Source organism: Enhydra lutris, unplaced genomic scaffold (assembly GCF_002288905.1).
Source record: "Enhydra lutris kenyoni isolate GAN:26980312 unplaced genomic scaffold, ASM228890v2 scaffoldscaffold42, whole genome shotgun sequence".
NCBI lineage: Eukaryota > Metazoa > Chordata > Mammalia > Carnivora > Mustelidae > Enhydra > Enhydra lutris.
The window spans coordinates 9286146-9304977 of NW_019154126.1; the positions used below are offsets into that span (position 1 = coordinate 9286146).

Here is an 18832-nt window from a genome sequence, read left to right on the forward strand (position 1 = left end):
AATTGTATAATTTCTGCTCATTTCTTAGGACATATTTCTAAGAAGAGACTTAATTTTTTCATATTTATTCATAGGAAGGAACTCTTCCCTATTTTAGAGTTGAGACACTAATCCTTTAACAAGTACACATGTTGCAAGTACCTTTTCATGGTCTGTGGGGTTTGTTGTGTGTGTGTGTGTGTGTGTCTTAAGTCAGGTTTATTGAAGAATAAATTATACATAGTAAAATTCTTTCTTTAGACGTTCGGTTTGAAGGATTAAGACACCACAAGGATGTTCAATGTAAAACAGTTCTGTCACCCCATGTAGCTTCTCATGCACATTTGTAGGTAACCCAGTATCCTTCCCCAGGCTCTGTCAACCTTGATCTATGTTCTGTCACTATATTCTCAGAAAAATCATATAAATACACCCATACAGAATGTAGGCTTTTGAGTCTGGCTTCTTTAACTTGCATTTGAATGCATTTGAAAAAACACCCATGTTCTTCCATATATCAGTGGTCTGTTTCTTTTTATTGCTGAGAAGTATTCCACTCTACGGAAGGCCCCCAAATCATTCATCCATTCACAGGTTGGTGAACCCTTGGGCTGTTTCCAGTTTGGGGCTCTTAATAATAAGCCTACTATCAGCATTCACATAAGGTCTTTGTTGGGATATTTATTTTCACAAATGGAGTTGAGTTGTATGGTAAGGGTATGTTTAACTTTATAAGAAATCGCCAAACCCTGTTTCAAAGTGGCTGTGCCATTTCCATTTTGCATTCTCACCAGCAGAGTGTGAGTTCAGATGTGCCGTGCACTTGCCCACCTGGGCTTCAGGTTGGTTTTTTTTAGTTTTTAGCCATTTAATTAACATTTTCTTTTTTTTTTTTTAGATTTATTTATTTATTCATCTATTTATTTGAGAGAGAGAGAGCCACTAAGGGAGAGGGAGAAGCAGATTCCCTGCTAACCAGGGGGCCCGCCAATGAGGCTCCAGCCCAGGACCCTGGGATCATGAGTTGAGCCGAAGGCAGATGCTTTATGATTGAGCCATCCAGGAGCCCCTGGCTTATTATTTTCTAAATAGTGATGTTCAAAAAGCAAAAGTTTTTAATTTGTATGAAATCCAACTTTTAAATATTTTATAGTTTGTCCTCTCTCTCTTCCTAAAGTAAATAAATAAATTTTTAAAAATAAACAAATAAATAAATAGTTTATAGTTTGTACTCTTTTTGTCCCTTGTAGGAAAAGGTCTTCACTTTGCCCAGAGTCACAAGATTTTTTTTTCCCATGTTTTCTCCTACAAGTTTTGCAGTTTTACATTTTGGTCTATGATTATGTTAATATTTGTATCTGGTGTGAGGTAAGATCCAAGGTTCACTGTTGAATAAGAATATCCAGTTGCTACTATGCTATTGACTGAAAGACCATCCTTTCTCCACCGACTTACTTGACACCTCTAGCCATCTGTGAGGCTCTGCTTCAAGACCTTCCATTCTGTTCCATTGATCTGCATGTACAGTAAGTCTTGAAAGGCAAGCAGTATGCTGAGATCTTGGTAAACTTGCTTACAAATTCTAGTAGCTTTATTGTTTGTTGATTTCCTAAATTTTCTATAGCATTGCCATGGCATCTATGAATAAAAAGTTTGATTTTTCCCTGATTAATCCAATCTGTACGTGCAAAAGTTTAGCCAACCACAGAGTTAGAGGGAATAGTACCCACAGGAGATTACCCTTACTTCTGATACCAATTGCAGATTTGTGTGCTTCCCAAAACTGCCCCCAGCTTTGATAATTCACGTAGAAGGACTCACAGAGCTCCCTGAAAGCTATTATACCCATCAGTATAATAAAAATTAAAATTATCCAAGGGAAGAATTGCATAGTCAGAGATAAGGCAGAACCAAGCACAAGACTTCTGTTCTTATCCGGGTCATGTTTCTTTCCTTGTATGGATGTGTAACAGGATGCATGGAGTATCCCCAGCTGAGGAAACTCCCCAAGGCTCAATGTTCACAGTTTTTATTAGGGATCCTCTACATAGACATGATCAATTGAATAACTGACTAACCACTTAATTGATCTGTCTCCAGGTTGTCTAATACGATGTGATGAGGCTCCCACCCTGACTCACACTGTTGGTCTTCCTGATGTGGGCGACCCCCACGATAACTCATATGGTTAAAATATTCAGTGTGACCCCAAGCCCCCAGAAAAACAAAGATACATCTTTCAGGCATAAAATTTCTAGAGCTTAGACTTCACCTCCCAGAAGCTGAGGGCAAAGGCTACACCACTTTTGGGGAAAAGTTAAGTTGTTTACTATATGGTTAAGCTTTTTCTTTCTTTTCTTTCTTTTTTTCTTTATTTTCTTTTTCGTGTGTGTGTGTGTGTGTTGTGGGGTTTTTTTTTGGTTTGTTTGTTTGTTTTTAGATTTATTTATTTATTTGTTTGACAGACAGAGATCACAAGTAGGCAGAGAGAGGGGCAGAGAGAGAGGAGGAAGCAGGCTCCCTGCTGAGGAGAAAGCCCAATGAGGGGCTCGATCCCAGGACCGTGGGATCATGACCTGAGCCGAAGGCAGAGGCTTTAACCCACTGAGCCCCCCAGGCGCCCCTATTTTCTTTTTCTTCTCTTACTGCACAGATGGGGACTGTCAGGGCAAGAGTGAGTAGACTTGGTGCAAGAAGACATTTTTGCCTTGTATTTATTTTTTTTAATTGTTTTTATTAACATATAATGTATTATTTGCCTCAGGGGTCCAGGTCTGTGAATCATCAGGCTTACACATTTCACAGCACTCACCATACATAGCACATGCCATTCCCAATGTTTTGTCTTGTATTTAGATCCTATCTTGGTCTTATGGAGGAAACATTCGGTTTGTCTTTCAAGGAATTTATCTGCTTCATCCCAGTTGTTACATGTATGGCATAAAGTTGCTCATGATAGTCTCTCATTTTCCTTTTAATGTATGTGGGACCTCATCATTCCCTGCACTGTGATTTTTATCTTTTACTCCCTTCTATGTTTCCCTTGATCACTCTGGCTAGAGTTCAGTGAACTTTTCAGAGAACCAGTTTTTTTATTGCATTGACTTTTCTTTTTTTCTCTTTATCTTTTTAAGATTTACTTATTTATTTATTTGGGGAGAGAGAGAGAAAAAAAAAAGAGAGCACAGGGTGGGGATAGGGGCAGAGGGAGCGACAGAATTTCCAGCAGATTCCCTACTGAGCACGGTGCCATCCTGGGGCTTGATCTCATTACCTGAGTTGAAATCGAGAGCCACCCTTGGGGTACCTGGGAGGCTCAGTCAGTTAGGCGACTGCCTTCAGCTCAGGTCATGATCCCAGGGTCCTGGGATCAAGTCTGGCATCAGGCTCCCTGCCAGCGAAGAGCCTGCTTCTCCCTCTCCCTCTGCCTGCTGTTCTGCCTACTTGTGCTCTTTCTGTTAAATAAATAAATAACTTTCTTTAAAAAAAAAAAAAAAGAAGAGTTAGACACTCAACTGACCAGAGCCACTCAGGTGCCTCTTTTTTTTCTCTCTTTTTATTTGCTTTGTTTTCTGTTCCATTAGCTCCTGCTTTATGTTATTATTATTTCCTTCCTTCTGTTCACTTTGGGTTGGATTTTTCCTGTTTCTCCTTCCTCTAGGTAGAAATTAGATCATTGATTGGAGACCTCTCTTCTTACATAAGCATTTAGTGCTATAAATTTCCCTCTAATTGCTTGAGCACATACCAAAATGTTGATATGCTGGGTTTCAGTCACAATGTTTTCTAATTTCCTTCGTGATTTCTTCTTTAACTCATGACTCATGAGAAATGACCTGTTTGATTTGTAGATCTTTGCAGCTAATCCAGATGTTTCATTTTTGTGCATTTCTTTTTTTAATTCCCTCCTCTTTCACATTGAGAAAAACACTAAAGGAAATCAGAGAAGAAATAAGCATTTTTTTTGCTATCTTATTTTTATATCTTTTAACATTTACAACTAGTGTATATGAAGTTTTGTCTCCTTCTTTAAGCTTTGTTAACCTTTGTTTTGCTAACCAAAAATAAACTGAAACTGTCTTTTAATCTCAAAGCGAATTTTAAATTGGGAATTGTTTTTATTCCATAAAACATAACTCAGTCCAAGGCAGCAGAGAGTGTAATGTAGCTGTATTTATTCTTATATATCCATTTTATAAGATAAATATTTATAAATATATTTCTGCCATCATTTATGACACCAGTATTTCTCTGTTAAAAAGGAAGGAAATTTTCTATTCATTTTACCAATAATCAAAACAGGTAATTAAAATTGGGTTTCGGGGCGCCTGGGTGGCTCAGTGGGTTAAGCCGCTGCCTTCGGCTCAGGTCATGATCCCAGGTCCTGGGTTCAAGCCCCGCATCGGGCTTTCTGCTCAGCAGTGAGCCTGCTTCCTCCTCTCTCTCTGCCTGCCTCTCTGCCTGCTTGTGATTTCTCTCTGTCAAATAAATAAATAAAATCTTTAAAAATGATAATAATAATAATAATAATAAAATAAAATTGGGTTTCTTGTATGGGTGTAATTTTTTAAATTGCTGGATTAATGTCTGACAATTAACCACAGTTTATTCTCTAAAACAGGGTTAGAGTTCTTTTTAGCCATTTTGCAAAGTAAAACTCTTTATTCCAGATACTCAGCAAAAATATTGGTTTCAATGTTTAATTCTTCAAGGAACAAACAGCTACTGTGTTGAAAATCTTCCATGTTCAGTCTTCAGAAAAATCTCATTTTATTTGCCAGTTGTGTTTATTCCAATGTATTTTATCACGCACAGTCTCTAGCAGTTCTTTTTCAGTTCAGTGTTGTTTTTATCATTTTAAAAATAAACTCAAATGGATTTATTTCTTCGATGGGAAAGAAAATACTGAGAATTAGTCCACTTCTCTCCGAGCCAGATGGTGTCAACACTGTCTTTCAGTAGACTCACATGTCATTTGTTGGTACAAAGGATTAATTTAGCATTAAGTCTGCAAGAGAATTTGGCCATGAGAGGCAGCACCACATGCATTGAGCTCATGAAGGGTAATAAACTTGTGTCCTTTGTCATATAATCAGGATTGAGTGGGTTTGATCATGGGACACTACAATCATAAATAATGGTGGTCTGTATAGACACTGGCTAGAATGGGTAGAGCCAACATTGTTCCACACAATAATTAGTAGTCTGCTATTTGGGGCTTACAGTGTTTGAAAACATGATAATGAATGAATAATTCAGACTGTACTACCACAGCATCAGATTTGAACTTCTGATAGCATACAGACTTTAACAGACTTTAACTTACAGACCTAATTCCTTGCTTCCCTGATCCTTTCCTCTGGTGTTAACTGGTACCCCAATCTTCTTATCCCTGGGGGGGGTCTCAGGTAGAATAATGTTCTATCCTCCATCTTAGAATGTGAGCACTATTCAGTAAGAGCTGTGAGGGCTGTTTATCCTTGGCTAATAGTTGATTATATTCTTCCTTCCTTCCTTCCTTCTAAAAAAAAAATGGTAATTTTGAAAACAGTGGACAGTGTTTCATTTATTCATTTGGAATCTTCAGAGAGCCATTTTTTGTCATGATTTCACCAGATCTGAAAAAGTCTTAGACAGTAGATAACTGAATTTGGAATCTTCAGAGAGCCATTTTTTGTCATGATTTCACCAGATCTGAAAAAGTCTTAGACAGTAGATAACTGAATTTTGGTAGCCATAGCTTTTGAATGATTTTGCCATGATTTGTCATGGCCTATCGTAGATTATCTGTTTCCGTACAGATTTCTATTAGATTTTGTTACAGAAATGGGGCAGGAAGTTTCTTTAAGTGTCTTTACTAAAATCACTGGGACTTCATGGCCCCTGTGGTGCATTATACCATTAGCTTCTGAACAATGCAGACATTAGGGGTGCCAACCCCCTGCACATGTAACTTTGACTCCCCCAAAACTTAACTACTAGTAGCCTACTATTGACAGTAAGCCTTCCAGATAACATAAGCAGTTCATTAACACATATTTTGCATATGTGTTACATACTGTATTCTTACAATAAAGTAAACTAAAGAAAATGTTATGAAGAAAATCATAAGGAAGAGAAAAAATCACTTACCGTACTGTATCTTATATGAAAATTCACATAGAAATTTAAAAATCTGCATAAATGAACCAGCACGGTCCAAACCCATGTTTTTCAAGAGTCATCTGTACATTGGAAATAGAAAAGTCCTGAGTACACCTGAGTAAGTTGAAGTCTTCACCTGCAACTAACCCCTACTTTTCTGAACATCAGTTTTCCTTTCATGTATAAAACGAGGGATTGTGAACACACTATCTCCATAGTACCTGTCAAGTTCTAAATATTTATAATTCTGTGGTACTGGAACATTTATGACCAGTCCCCCAGGATAGATGACTATAAGAACAAAACTTTCCAGAGAAAATGTGCTCAGCTTCTGCTCTGTATGTGTTCTTTATGCAAATAAGTAAATAAATAAGGATTTTCCCTAGAGCCTCACATTGGATATGGAGCCTGGAGTCAACTTTCTGTTGAGCAAAGTAAAGTAAAGCAAAGTAAAGTTCTGGGTGGTTAGGTCATGAAGACTCCACGGAGATGGAAGCCCAAACTCTCTGGGCTTTGCTCAAATAAAAGTAACCATCTGTGTTCTGTACTCTTCTCCTCACCAAGTCCCCAGTGCTTAATCTGAACATGATTTAATCAAATCAAGTAGGAAAGGGCAGCATGACATAACAACAAACCGACATAAGGGTAGGGAATATTGAAGTACCAGCTCAGCTAGCCTGTGCCCTGCACTTGTAATTTAATAGTTGCCCATTAGGGATGAAAGCGAAAGGTTTTATAATTTAGTAGCATTTCTGTGGGTTGTCAGTTTAAAAATTATACTTCTTCCACCCACCTCTAGAAGACAATGCAGCCAAAGTGACTTCAACAAAGAGCATTTGAGATGTTTTCCAATCAATTGTAGTATACAACCCAGAGTTTATCATAATTCTCCAGATGAGGAAATAAGGACACACAGAAATTAATTACTTGCCCTTGGGTCAGTCGTTAGCCCAATAAATTTTGCTTTCTGCTTTAGAAAGAGATTACTGGGGAAGGGGGGTAGAATAAAGATAGCATTTGAAGTTGCTGGGGGCTGCGTTAATTACTGATGCCCTTAAAAGGGCACTTAAAACTTCCAATTGCCAAAAGAGGGATTTTTTGTTGAAGTTACTTTTAGCTGGAGGTCTAGGAATTCTTTCAAAGATCCTTCACCTAAAAATTGCTAGGAAGCATTGTTCTTTTGAGAAGTATCCTTTTTAAGATAATATAAAATTAACAATTTGGTTTGGAACCAGCTTTTAATGTAGAATAATGCCTTGTACTGCATTGCATTCAGCCAGTGCTCATGTTCTAGGTGTAAACTGCAGGCAAAGAATATATCTGTGTCAAGTGAATATCCTACTTACGTGATTACATCATTTAACTGTCTCTCTGTCTCTCACCCTTGAGTTATCTAGAGGACAACTCTAGAACTCGATCAAGCTTTATTTTGGCTCTGGACCTGGCTTTGGGGGAGGTATGGCTGCATTAATGAAAAGTCAAAGAAATCTAAGAAGTAGGAATATACAAGTGGTTTTTCTATTTTCAAGTATCTAATTCAAAACTACATTTCTTCACAAGTCAACATTTAACACAACACAGAATTCTAGATTTTTATCCACCAAAAAAGTCCCATTTCTTGATATGGTGAAGCAGGGATTATATACCCTGTATACACACACACACACACACACACACACACACACACACTTACACTTACAAAGGACCTATAGATAGATGTATGCATTTATATGTCCATATGTTAAATTATCTATCTCAACTCAGGGATGCTCTCTGTCCCAAGAGAGCTCCCTAGTGCTCAAGAGAGGAGACAGGATAAAAGAGTCTATCTCTGAGCTAGAGACCAGGAATTAAAAGCGTCCCTGTAGATGTTTCAGATCCTTTACTATTCCTTTAGTTATTTTGCTGAACATCACTTTCAATACCTTTTTCCGTATAGGCAATATCTGCTCAAGTATATTGCGTGTGTGTATATATATATATGTATATATACATATATATATATATATATATATATAACCCATTGCTGTTAGTGTACCATACACTAGTGAAGCATTTTTCACCTGTTTCATCACCAGCAATTAACAAAACATTCCATGTTTCAGAGTATCCCACCCTCCGCAGATTGTTCTGCCCATTCATAACTGGGAACCAGAAGAGGAGCCCCACAAAGAGGAAGGAGTTGGACCACTGGTGGAACATATTTATGAGGTAGGTTTTACCTGTCTTAAAGTTGTGTTAGGAATTTAATCTTATGCTCTTTACCAATTAACTCTTCATAGCATTTTAAAAGACACCAACCTGAGATCTGAGCTTTATATACCACTTGGATTTGTGCAGTGTGGGGAAGGGGTACAGTATGAGTCACTTGCTTTTTAGTGAGAGCCATTATAGAGCAAGAATATTTTATCTTGTTACTGTTCTCTTTCAGATGTTCCTTACATCTCCTTTTTTTAACGTTTGGACAGCTTAAGCATAAAAATGATTAGCTCTCTGGACTTTATTTTGCTTCTTCCTACATTTTCAAATATCCTTAAAATCTACCCACCTCTTTAAACTGAAGGTCACCAACCAGAAGGTACCAGAGAGAGAAAATTTTATGAATTATTTGCTATTGTACCAAACACACACATAACACACACACATGAATAACTTATTCTGAGATTTGAAATAGTCAGTTGATTAGTAAAATATTTTCCAGAAGCAAACCAGCAGCTTATGAAAAAGCCATCTTCTGTTTGAGATCCCTCCTTATTTACTGCTCTCTATCCCCTTCCTGCATAACTCATTCCACTGACCTAGTAATCCTGACTGTGACTTTCATCTTAAGCTACAAGGGACGTGAATAGCATTCTCTACAGTTAACAATGAAGTCATTTTAAAACTGATGAGCTGTGTACATATGTGGGAAAGAAGTGTGAACTCCTGCATAGCGTCAACATGAAAACCTCTGTCATCTGCCCAACCTGTGGTTCAGAACCAGAAGTCCCATCCCCACCTGGATCAAAGCTTTGCCCTAAGCTCTCTTGATAGCAAAAGGATAACATAGTCCCCAAGTCTACTAGGATTAAGAACCTTGCTAGAAAAAAAATGCTGTCAAATAATTCATTAGGCCTTGCGTGCACCGGTTTCTGCTTAAGAATGGTGAAACTTTAATGTTTGCAAACATATTCAAACTCAATCATTCTCAGAGAAGCCCTGCTTCTAATCTTAGCATAAACGAATCATAAAATTTTAGGGTAATAATCAGTGGTGACAAAAACAATCATCACGTGTTTCCTACATGCTATTGTCCTGTCCCAAAATATACTGTTATCAGTGCATGCCGTGTTGCTTTGATAAAGTGAATTAAATGAGCCACCTAATAAGCAAAACCAAATTATAAGTTGTTTTCTTGGTCATTATAATTTTCAGAACTGGGGGAAAAAAAAGTTCCCTGTTAACTTTGGAGTGAATTTTCAAACCCACAATAAATTTAAATACATTTCGTGACTTTCCCAAGCTGCTTTTTTGTCCTGTGAGTACAGGCTTCATGAGTTTAAAACACTCATCCCTTTATGAGAGGTGGCCTCTCTCTCTTTGAGAGTCACTGATTAAAACAGAAGGAGCTCAGCTTTGAAATGTGCACTTGAAGTGAACTGTGGTGAGCCTGGACCATCTCTGGCATTTGATGGATAACCATTTTTCCAGAGGGTGAAAGAGAGTGCATTGCATATGGTTGCAATTGACAAGTCAGTAGTCAGGAAAAAGGCAGATTTCAATGCAAAGAAAAAATAAGTAGGTTTTGAAAGCATAGCATTAAAATTGCATTTCTAGCCCTGTGATTAAATGAATATAAATTTTAGGTAAACATCACAATGATCAGACATAGTGAATGTGGTCTTTGCTAAGGAAATCTGCCCTCAGAGCTTCACAGAAGGAAGTTTTTTCTCTGAGCACCAGCGCCTCTTGCTTTCAGAGCTCCTCTTGCTTATATAGATGGTATTTTCCTATTGCCACCATCATAGCCCAGATGCGTTAAAACCCAAAATACTTTTTAGAATGGGTAGGAAGTACATGGAGCTTGATTTCCTCTTCCTGACTTGTGCTGTACCATTACTCGTTCCTTTCTTGTAGCTGCACAATATTGGACCGAGTATCATCAGTGACACCCTTCTGGAGGTGGGTTGGCCATTTTCTGCCCGGGACGAATTTCTCCTCTACATTTTTCATATCCAAACTCTGGGACCTCTGCAGTGTCAAACAAATCCTGACATCAACCCACAGGATATAAAGGTAGGAGGAACTTAGTCTAACTGTTTTTTCTAACTAGCCTACTTTTCTATGGTAAGGAAAAAAAAAACAAACCCATGGCTTATATTTTTTAAAGCAAAGTAATTATAAGAATGAGTTATTTTGGTGATTATCTATATGGCCTTTTCTTTTAGTTTTACGGTTAAAATGCCAGGCCTTGGGGCACGTGGGTGGCTCAATCAGCTAAGTGTCTGCCTTCAGCTCAGGTCCATTCTGGGATGGAGCCCTGTGTCAGGCTCCCTGCTCAGGGCCACAAGGAGTCTGCTTCTCCCTCTACCCCTCCCCCTGCTCATGTGCTATCTCTTAAATAAATAAATAAATAAAATCTTCATAAAAAAAATGCCAGACCTAACTTAAAGTGTCACTCCTAGAAAATTTAAATTTCTCTTGGTTTTATTGTTCATGGTAACCTGTCATTTATTTAGCCTATTTTAATAGATACCTTTTGCATATGGTTTGACTAGCAGTACAACCAAACCAAAGTCATTAATAGACATGTCATGTTTTGGAGAATTTGCACAAAATGCTATTTCTAGAATCTTTTTGGTACACTGCCAAAAGATATAAGGATCTTTGTCAAGTAGGCTTTTCCAAATGTTGCCAATAGCAAGTGGTGAAATGCGATAATTTGCCAAAGGCCATCCCAGTGCCCCAAGAACCCCCAGACTGGAAATTTCTGGACCCCATTCTTTAGTGCAGCTTATAGAGAAGCTGAGAGCAGTGCTTCTCAGATTCTTAAGCTTATCCAGTCACCTGGGGGTCTAGTAAGAGGCAGGGTCTGGAGTCCTAAAACTCTGCCATTCTACAGTCCTCACCTGACATCCACGCTGCTTTGCTGGTCACAGACTAGTCAGGAGCTCAAGTGTCCAAGCAGCTGATCTCATTCAGATTAAGATCCAAATCTGGCTTTAAGTTTCTTCTGGGAAGAAAAGAACATAATTAGCATAAACCCTTGAAAACATTACACCTGAATGAGGGAAAATAACCTGTTTAACCAGATGTTATCCTCAAAAGAGAACTTTAAGAATCAAGAACTTTAAGAATCATTGTCTAGTAGCTCAGGGAGACAGGGTCTCTATTAGAAATGGAGCAAAGGGCAGACTTCATGAAACACTAACTCAGCCATTCAGAATGCAGGTCTGCCTCTACTCTAACCGGTGGCCCTGTTATGAAAGGCTTTTTTCTTCAACCCAGTAAGCCTTCTATTCCAAGAGAGGAAGACAAAGGGATTCAGTATAAAAGGATTTATAGGACAGGTCTTCTTCTTTATGGAGAAATTATAAATAAGGTCACTATTCCACAAAATTATTTAAAATACTTCCTCCTTGGAAATTTTTTTGTCCATTTCCTCTCTCTTGGCTCTTCATTGAGATGATTTTAATATCTTTCAAGGATAGTAGCTTATTATAAAATAACATCTTCTGGGGCTCCTGGGTGGCTTAGGCAGGTAGACATCTGACTTTGGCTCAGGGTCTTGATCTCAGGGTCTTGGCATGGAGCCCCAGGTCCAGCTCCACCCAACTCAGAGGGAATCTGCTTCTCTCTCTCTCCCTCAGCCCCTCCCCCCACTCATGTTCCTTCTGTCTTTCAAATAAATAAATAAAATCTTTAAAAAATAAAATAACATCTTCAAATGGAATGTATAACATTGAAGAAATTAAATCTTTCACATGTCCCATACGGATTCTCTACTTCAGTGGTAGATTCTTGAAGCACAGAAACCTGGGGAAGGTCTCTAAACTCCAGAGTGTAATGTTTGCTTTATATCTGACATTATTTATATATGTTCATATATATTATGTAACTTATGTGATATGGGCCATATTGGTTGTAAATTCTTTTTCTGTGTTGCAGTTTAACAATCATTTACAGTGACTGGAATGATACTAACAGATAACTTGCCTTAAATGTTGACAGATTCATGCAAATGGGGTGGTGACAGCCACCCAGATATTCTTTGAAGTATAGACTTTGATTAAAAATCTAAGGCTAGTAATTGTTTTTAAGATTTTATTTGAGAGAGAGAGAGCATGAGCAGGGGGGAGGAGCAGAGGGAGAGAGAGAAGCGGACTCCCTGCTGAGCAGGGAGCCTGACGCAGGACTCCATCCCAGGACCCTGAGCTGAAGGCAGATGCTTAACTGACTGAGCCACCCAGGCACCCCTAAGGCTAGTAATTTTTAAAATGCAACTTAATTATGCTTCTTCTATAAAACTGTCAGTTTGTGGAAATTGATTATAAGATGATTTGATTACAATATGAAGGAATAGCTCCCAAAATGACAAATGGTAAGAATGCTTGAAATTCAGAATAATGAAAAACTTGAAATGTTTTTACTTTCAGGTCCTCTGAGTACTTTCACTTGTATTTAGTGTGTATAACCCAGAGATTCTAAAAAAGCTTTTTTATCAATAAATAGATTTTTTAATTAATTATCAGTATATTTTATATAATCAGCTACCAACAAATTGAGAGTACTTGAACATTATTTTCTTCTTAAGATAATAAGTAATTTATTGGTGAAGTCCCTATAAACCTACCTAGCAAATTTATTTATTCCTAGATAATACAAAAGCTAAACAGTCTATTCTCTGTCTTAAATATGAATTGGAAATTAGTAAAGAACAAATTATTTATTACATCTAGTTATCTTCAATGGAATAGGTCTGGGAATTTTTTTTAAAAGATTTTATTTATTTGACAGAGAGAGATCACAAGTAGGCAGAGAGGGAGGCAGAGAGAGAGGGGGAAGCAGGCTCCCTGCTGAGCAGAGAGCCTCATGCGGGGCTTGGTCCCAAGACCCTGAGATCACAACCCGAGCCAGAGGCAGAGGCTTAACCCACTGAGCCACCCAGGTGCCCCAGGGAAATTTTTTTTAACCTAGGTATCAATTTCAGATTCTTGCATCAAAGCTAATTACTGTTTTTTTAACTATAGATATTTAAAGATAAATATAGTTTTTAAAAATATAGCTATTTGAAGATAAACATCTGTAGTTTTTTTTTTTTAACTTAGTTCTTTAAGAAGCAGAGAAAGGGTAGGTTTAATAAAAGGAATAAGGAGGCAAAACACATTCATATAAGTAAAAATTAAATCCTAGTCAGGTACCAGGTGACTCAGTTGGTTGAGTGTCTGTCTTCAGCTTGGGTCATAATCTCAGGGTCCTGGCATCAAGTCCTTCATTAGGCTCCCTGCTCAGTGGGGAGTCTGCTTCTTCTTCTCCCTCTACCCCTCCCCACCGTTCATTCTCTCTCTCTCTCTCTAATAAATAAGTAAACTCTTGAAAAAAAAAAAAAAAAAGTAAATCCTCTCATTCAGTTTAACTTACCCACTAAGAAAAAATTACTTATGATTTGGTTCTACAATTTCTTTAAAAAGAACAATTAGTGAGTGCCTCTTGAAACATCTGCATCTGTGAGAAGGTCTACAAGCCCTTCCTGAGGATGCTCTAGTGCCCACTGGACAAGCCACCAGAATATCCCAAGCCAGCTGTGGGCCTGTCCGAGAGAAAACTCCCACCTCAGCTTTCCCAAGTATCCTCTGGAGGATTTTCAAGTTCCCTACCACATTTGCCTCTCCAGCCATTCAACTCATTTTCCCTCAGCAAAATTCTTTCTCGTCAGGTCACATACACCTTTTTGTCCACTTCGCCTCCTGTATATATTCTCATTTTTTTCCCCACTTAACCACTGAAAGTAGCTCCCTCCTTCACTGCTTCTTTGCAGCTCCCAAAATGTCTAAGCAAATGTGCTGATGAAAAAGCAACAATCCAGATTTCCTCAGAAGCGTTTTCTAGACCATCTGCTCCAAGGAACCAGTGCCACCAACTTTAAAACCTTTGAAATACCCTGGACCCCTTCCCCCACTGCAGGGTCTCCACAACATCTCAAAATAATTTCTCATGTCTGCTAATTAAACATATTAGCATTTAATAGAACTAATGTATTTAACACAATGTGGATTTTTTCCCTATTTTTTAAAAAAATTACTCAGATAGCAACCTCTTGGCCTTACTTTTTATTATAAATACATAGTTTTACTCATCAAAGCCATATTGTAGATAAAGTAGGGTTTTTGTGGGCTGGCCTGAAAACTGAGCCACCATTTAAAAAAGATTGTCTCTAAAGAGAAATGCATTCTGAGTGCCAAACATCTAGCCTCAAACCTTCTGAAATACAACCCATGTATAAATTGAACATGCATTCCAAACAGGACTCTCCTCACAGAAGCCTCCAAGTCTGATAAGGCCTGAACGGGATGCACTTTTTCTTGTACAACACTGACTGGTACAGCTGAGTTACACCACCAAGTGACCCTCATGCCCCCAAGGTTTGAAGAGCAGACTCCCTTTGAAAGCTACCACTGTGATCATAGGAGGCCATGGGCAAAAGTTCTCACCCACACGCACCTCACTTGCTGCCCAAATACAAAACATCAGTGACTAAACTGGGGACACACTCAGATGCCACTAGAAGTCTGTCAGTTTTGAGTTTTTTTAGTACTTGCTTCATACCAGGCTTCGTGGGGATTCACTTAGCCTGCTTTGTTACCCAAGTATGAAGGCAAACAGGAGCACACATGGGTGACAGGGTTCAGGAAAAGTGAGTGAGATGCGTGGCCCCTCGTGGTGCCCAGAGGGTGGGACACTGCCTTGGGACATTCCCTTATGCTTCCCAGTAAAACAGCTGCTGTCTTCGGTTTTCTGTTCCTCCCATGATGATTTCACTTCATCAAGTTCATTCCTCTGCCTTCTCTGAACACAGGGACATAAGTAGAGGGCCATGAGGGTTCCGCCTCCGGGCTTCAGAGATAGAGGATTTTAATGTGGCAATTTCAGCACATCCTGCCATCTAAAACATTGTGAAATAGTCAACTGTCTGCAGCATTCGGGCCAATCCATTAAATCTAATTCATTCCAGATCCTTCTTGAAATAAAATTTTAGAGTTGAATAAAGTATTTCTTAAACCATTCTCAAGGCAGTAAAATAATGACTTCCAACTATCCATTATCTTATTTGGGTGGACTTTATCCTGGGGTTTGGAGAGTCCTCCAGACAGGCTGTGATCTCTAGATAAGATGTAGTTGAAAAAGCCGACGCTATTGAGGAACCCAAGCTACATAAAGTGTAAAGGACTTTTTTAAGCTGGCAAGGTTTCATTATGAACAGCCAAGGGTGAGAAAAAGAGGGTGAAAGGCTGTGGGATGTCACACTGTAGCCAGAAGGGTAGGACAAGCGAGGTCTTGGCTTCAACCTGCGCTAGGATCACAGGACCACGTTCTGGGCCCCCCACTCAAGAAAGGAGCCCGAGGTCCACATGATGTGGCAGAGGTTAGATGAGGGCAACGGTAACAAGGGGAAAAGCCAGTGTTGCATAAAGAACGGGCTCTGGAGCCATGGAAGGCTGGAACAAGACCATTCTCACAGAAATCCCAAATTACAACCAGATAGCACAAACATGGAAGCAGAAACACAGCGATCATCCGCCAAGCCCTGCAACTAGTCTTTGGGGTTTTTTGTTTTTGTTTTGTTTTGTTTTGTTTTAATCGGTGAGCACACAGACTGTGGCTTGGCTTGGCAAATTTGCATCATTTTGTCTTACTCTCGAGAGAATTTTTTTCCTTCCTAACTGCCTCCATTTACTTATTGCTCCTTATTAATTCCGAATACAGAAACTTGTTACAGCTCCCAATCCACTTACGTTCTCTCTGTGTCTCCGTCTCTCTGTCTCTTTCATGCGCCCCCGATAGAGGACCTTCATTCATCTTTTATTTTTAACAGTACCTATTGGTCCAATTTTTAGCCACCAAAGGGAATACACTCTCCAGGGTCCATTTCTCTTTGCCTTAACTTCTCCTTAAGAGGGTCTTCAGGTTCTCCTGTAAATTTTAGAATATAAAAACACATGTCCAACAACTAAGAAAAGCTTCAAAATCACCAATGGGATGAACTATTCTTTTTTCAGAACGTTAAGAAAAAAACCTATTTTTTTTCTCTCCTGACAAATCCGTAACATTTATGCCTTAAAGAAAATTACATGGTAGACTGAGCTCCTGGGTTTGTCTCTACTTCAGTTTAATTATAGACAAAGGATTACATGAGGGAAAGTCCACCATCTTTTGTGTATTAGGCATACCTGAAACCCAAAGAGAAATCACAAATAAGAAGAAGATAGTATGTGTTGTGTTTGTTTGGATTCAAAAAGCCCTTAATCTGATTGCACCCAACTATTTTCTTCCAAAGTTGCGTTTCCAACAGTATTGCACATTCCAGCTAGATAGTATCCCTTTAGCTCATAAATTTAAACCTATCCCAGAGTGAAGAGTTTTGTGAAGAGTTCATGCAAATAGAAAACTCCTGTTGAAGTCAAAATCTGAGTAGCAGCTGGGGAAAGAACCATATTTACTAATAATTTCTTCCTTATTGCAGAAAAGAGCAATTTTCGTATTTGTTCTAAAGAAGATAGTTGAGTGTTTACCACCAGCTTCTCAGAGCCCTTAGCAAACTGTTTTCTGAACTGAACGCCTGTGTGGTGCTAAGAGGTGCTAAGAGGCCCTCACCTCTAAGGTTTCAGATTCAGGAAAAATATGACCTGCGGGTTCACAATCAATTGTGAAACAGGCTCCCAGAGTTCATCTAAAAAACAGGCTGTAACTGTTGTTTACATTTCTTGGATAACTTCTTCCTTGTTTTTAGTTTTTTGTTCATTTTTGCTTTGGGGGTTTTATTTTGTCTTGTTTTGCTCTATATTTTGAAATAATTTCTGGAATGCCACTTTCAAAAACTAGTTGGTAAGCCATTTGAAGACTTTCTCAGTGTGGTGTTTGGGAGGGACGTTCCTCTATCTGCAAAACAATATTACTAAAAGAGAGAAGCATGTTTTATCAACCCCTGCTGTGTAATATGTTCATTCTATGGCTCAGAATAAGTCCTATATGTTACTGAGAGGCTGCCCATAAGTATTTGTAAATGATGATATACCAGGGGCCCCCACAAACTTGGTCTTCACCCATCCTCAAGCTGCATCTGATGTCACCACATAGGAAGCTGCAGAGCTGTCTTCTCTTTGGGCTATTATTTTACTATTACTGCTACCACTACAGGAATAAAGGAACATTCCGAAGGTCCTTCCAGCACCTTTTCCCTGCAGTTTGGTTACATGCAGAGTTAACTCTGTAACACATCTCCCAGTGAACAATAAAAAAGAAAGGAAACATGAAAATCTCAAAGCAAAAACCACACACACACACACACACACACACACTCATGAATACATGATAGAAAATACATAAGGGAATCTTAGAGATGGTCACAATTTTCTATCTAAACTCAAATTTCAGTCTTAGGCTTTAAGGGCTTTTCTAGCAGATTCTCCACCTTGAGTACCCTTGAGCAACCCTTCGGCAGGCACTCCTTCCCTACCAGGGTCTTAGACTATTCCAGCGTCCATGGGGCTGGCCTGTAACTCGGAGTCTATGTACTTCATCAGCCCAGTGCTGTGAACATCGCTTCTAATTACCCTGTCCCTAAAATATTTAAGTCCACATCTAAGCCCCTACTTCAGTCTCCTGTTTTCATAACTTTCTCACTTCCTCTGTCCACAAGACATTCTCTTCCTTGATATGAAAACTTTCTCTGAATCAACTAATTCACCTGACTCTCAAGGCTACCTTTGGCCATACTTTCTTTCCCGCCAAGCCAGGAATCCATGATGAGTTGGTTGAAACATTCTTTTACAGGTCTCCTTACTTAACCTCCCTTTTCCTCTATCCTTCCAAGGCCTTGCCCTGAAAATCTCCATCAGACACAGTCCCACAGTTTGGTTTCTCTGCTCCTTTGCCTGGGGGCACCAGAACACACTGATGGAAGTGTTCACTGGACAGTCAGCATCTGGAGAAGCCACCTCTCTCATCTCTTCATTGGTTTCTCCAAACCTTCACTACTGTTCTCGTACTTCCCATTCAGCCTCCTTAGCATCACTGTTAGCAGGTGACCTTACAGCAAGAGAATCTTCAAAGGATCCTTTTTGCCATTCCAAATCCCAATCCCCACCACACACGCATGCGTGTGCACACACGCACACACACATCTTTAATTGTCTCTTTCTCATCCTCAAGTCCTGTCCAATACTTTCAGAGGAAGAAGAGCTCTTCCTCCTGTTCCAAATTTAACTTGATAAATTTAACTTGATAAATCACGTATCCCCTGCTTCCAATATTTTCAACCTCTTCCTCTCTACTGATTCCCTCCTTGGATCCCAGAAACGTACTTAAATTTCCATCTTCAAAACAAACAATAAGCAAATAACTTGGGTCTGCATCTTCTTCCAAGAATGGACCCCTTTTCCCTTCCATTTTTAGCCGAGCTCTATTTGTTATACCTGCTTTCTTATTTCTCTTTTGCTCTTATTATAGTTGT

The 18832-nt window shown here is 39.0% G+C and overlaps 1 protein-coding gene across 2 annotated transcripts in view; it reads left to right on the top strand.

Moving 5' to 3' along the window:
• Positions 1-18832, top strand: part of LOC111155529 (integrin subunit alpha 8) — a 172199-nt gene that overhangs the window by 125304 nt on the left and 28063 nt on the right. For both annotated transcript variants that reach the window (XM_022515700.1, XM_022515701.1), the window contains 2 exons: positions 8229-8334; positions 10240-10398. In XM_022515700.1, the coding sequence (XP_022371408.1) occupies positions 8229-8334; positions 10240-10398 (265 nt within the window). The remainder of the gene's footprint in view (positions 1-8228; positions 8335-10239; positions 10399-18832) is intronic.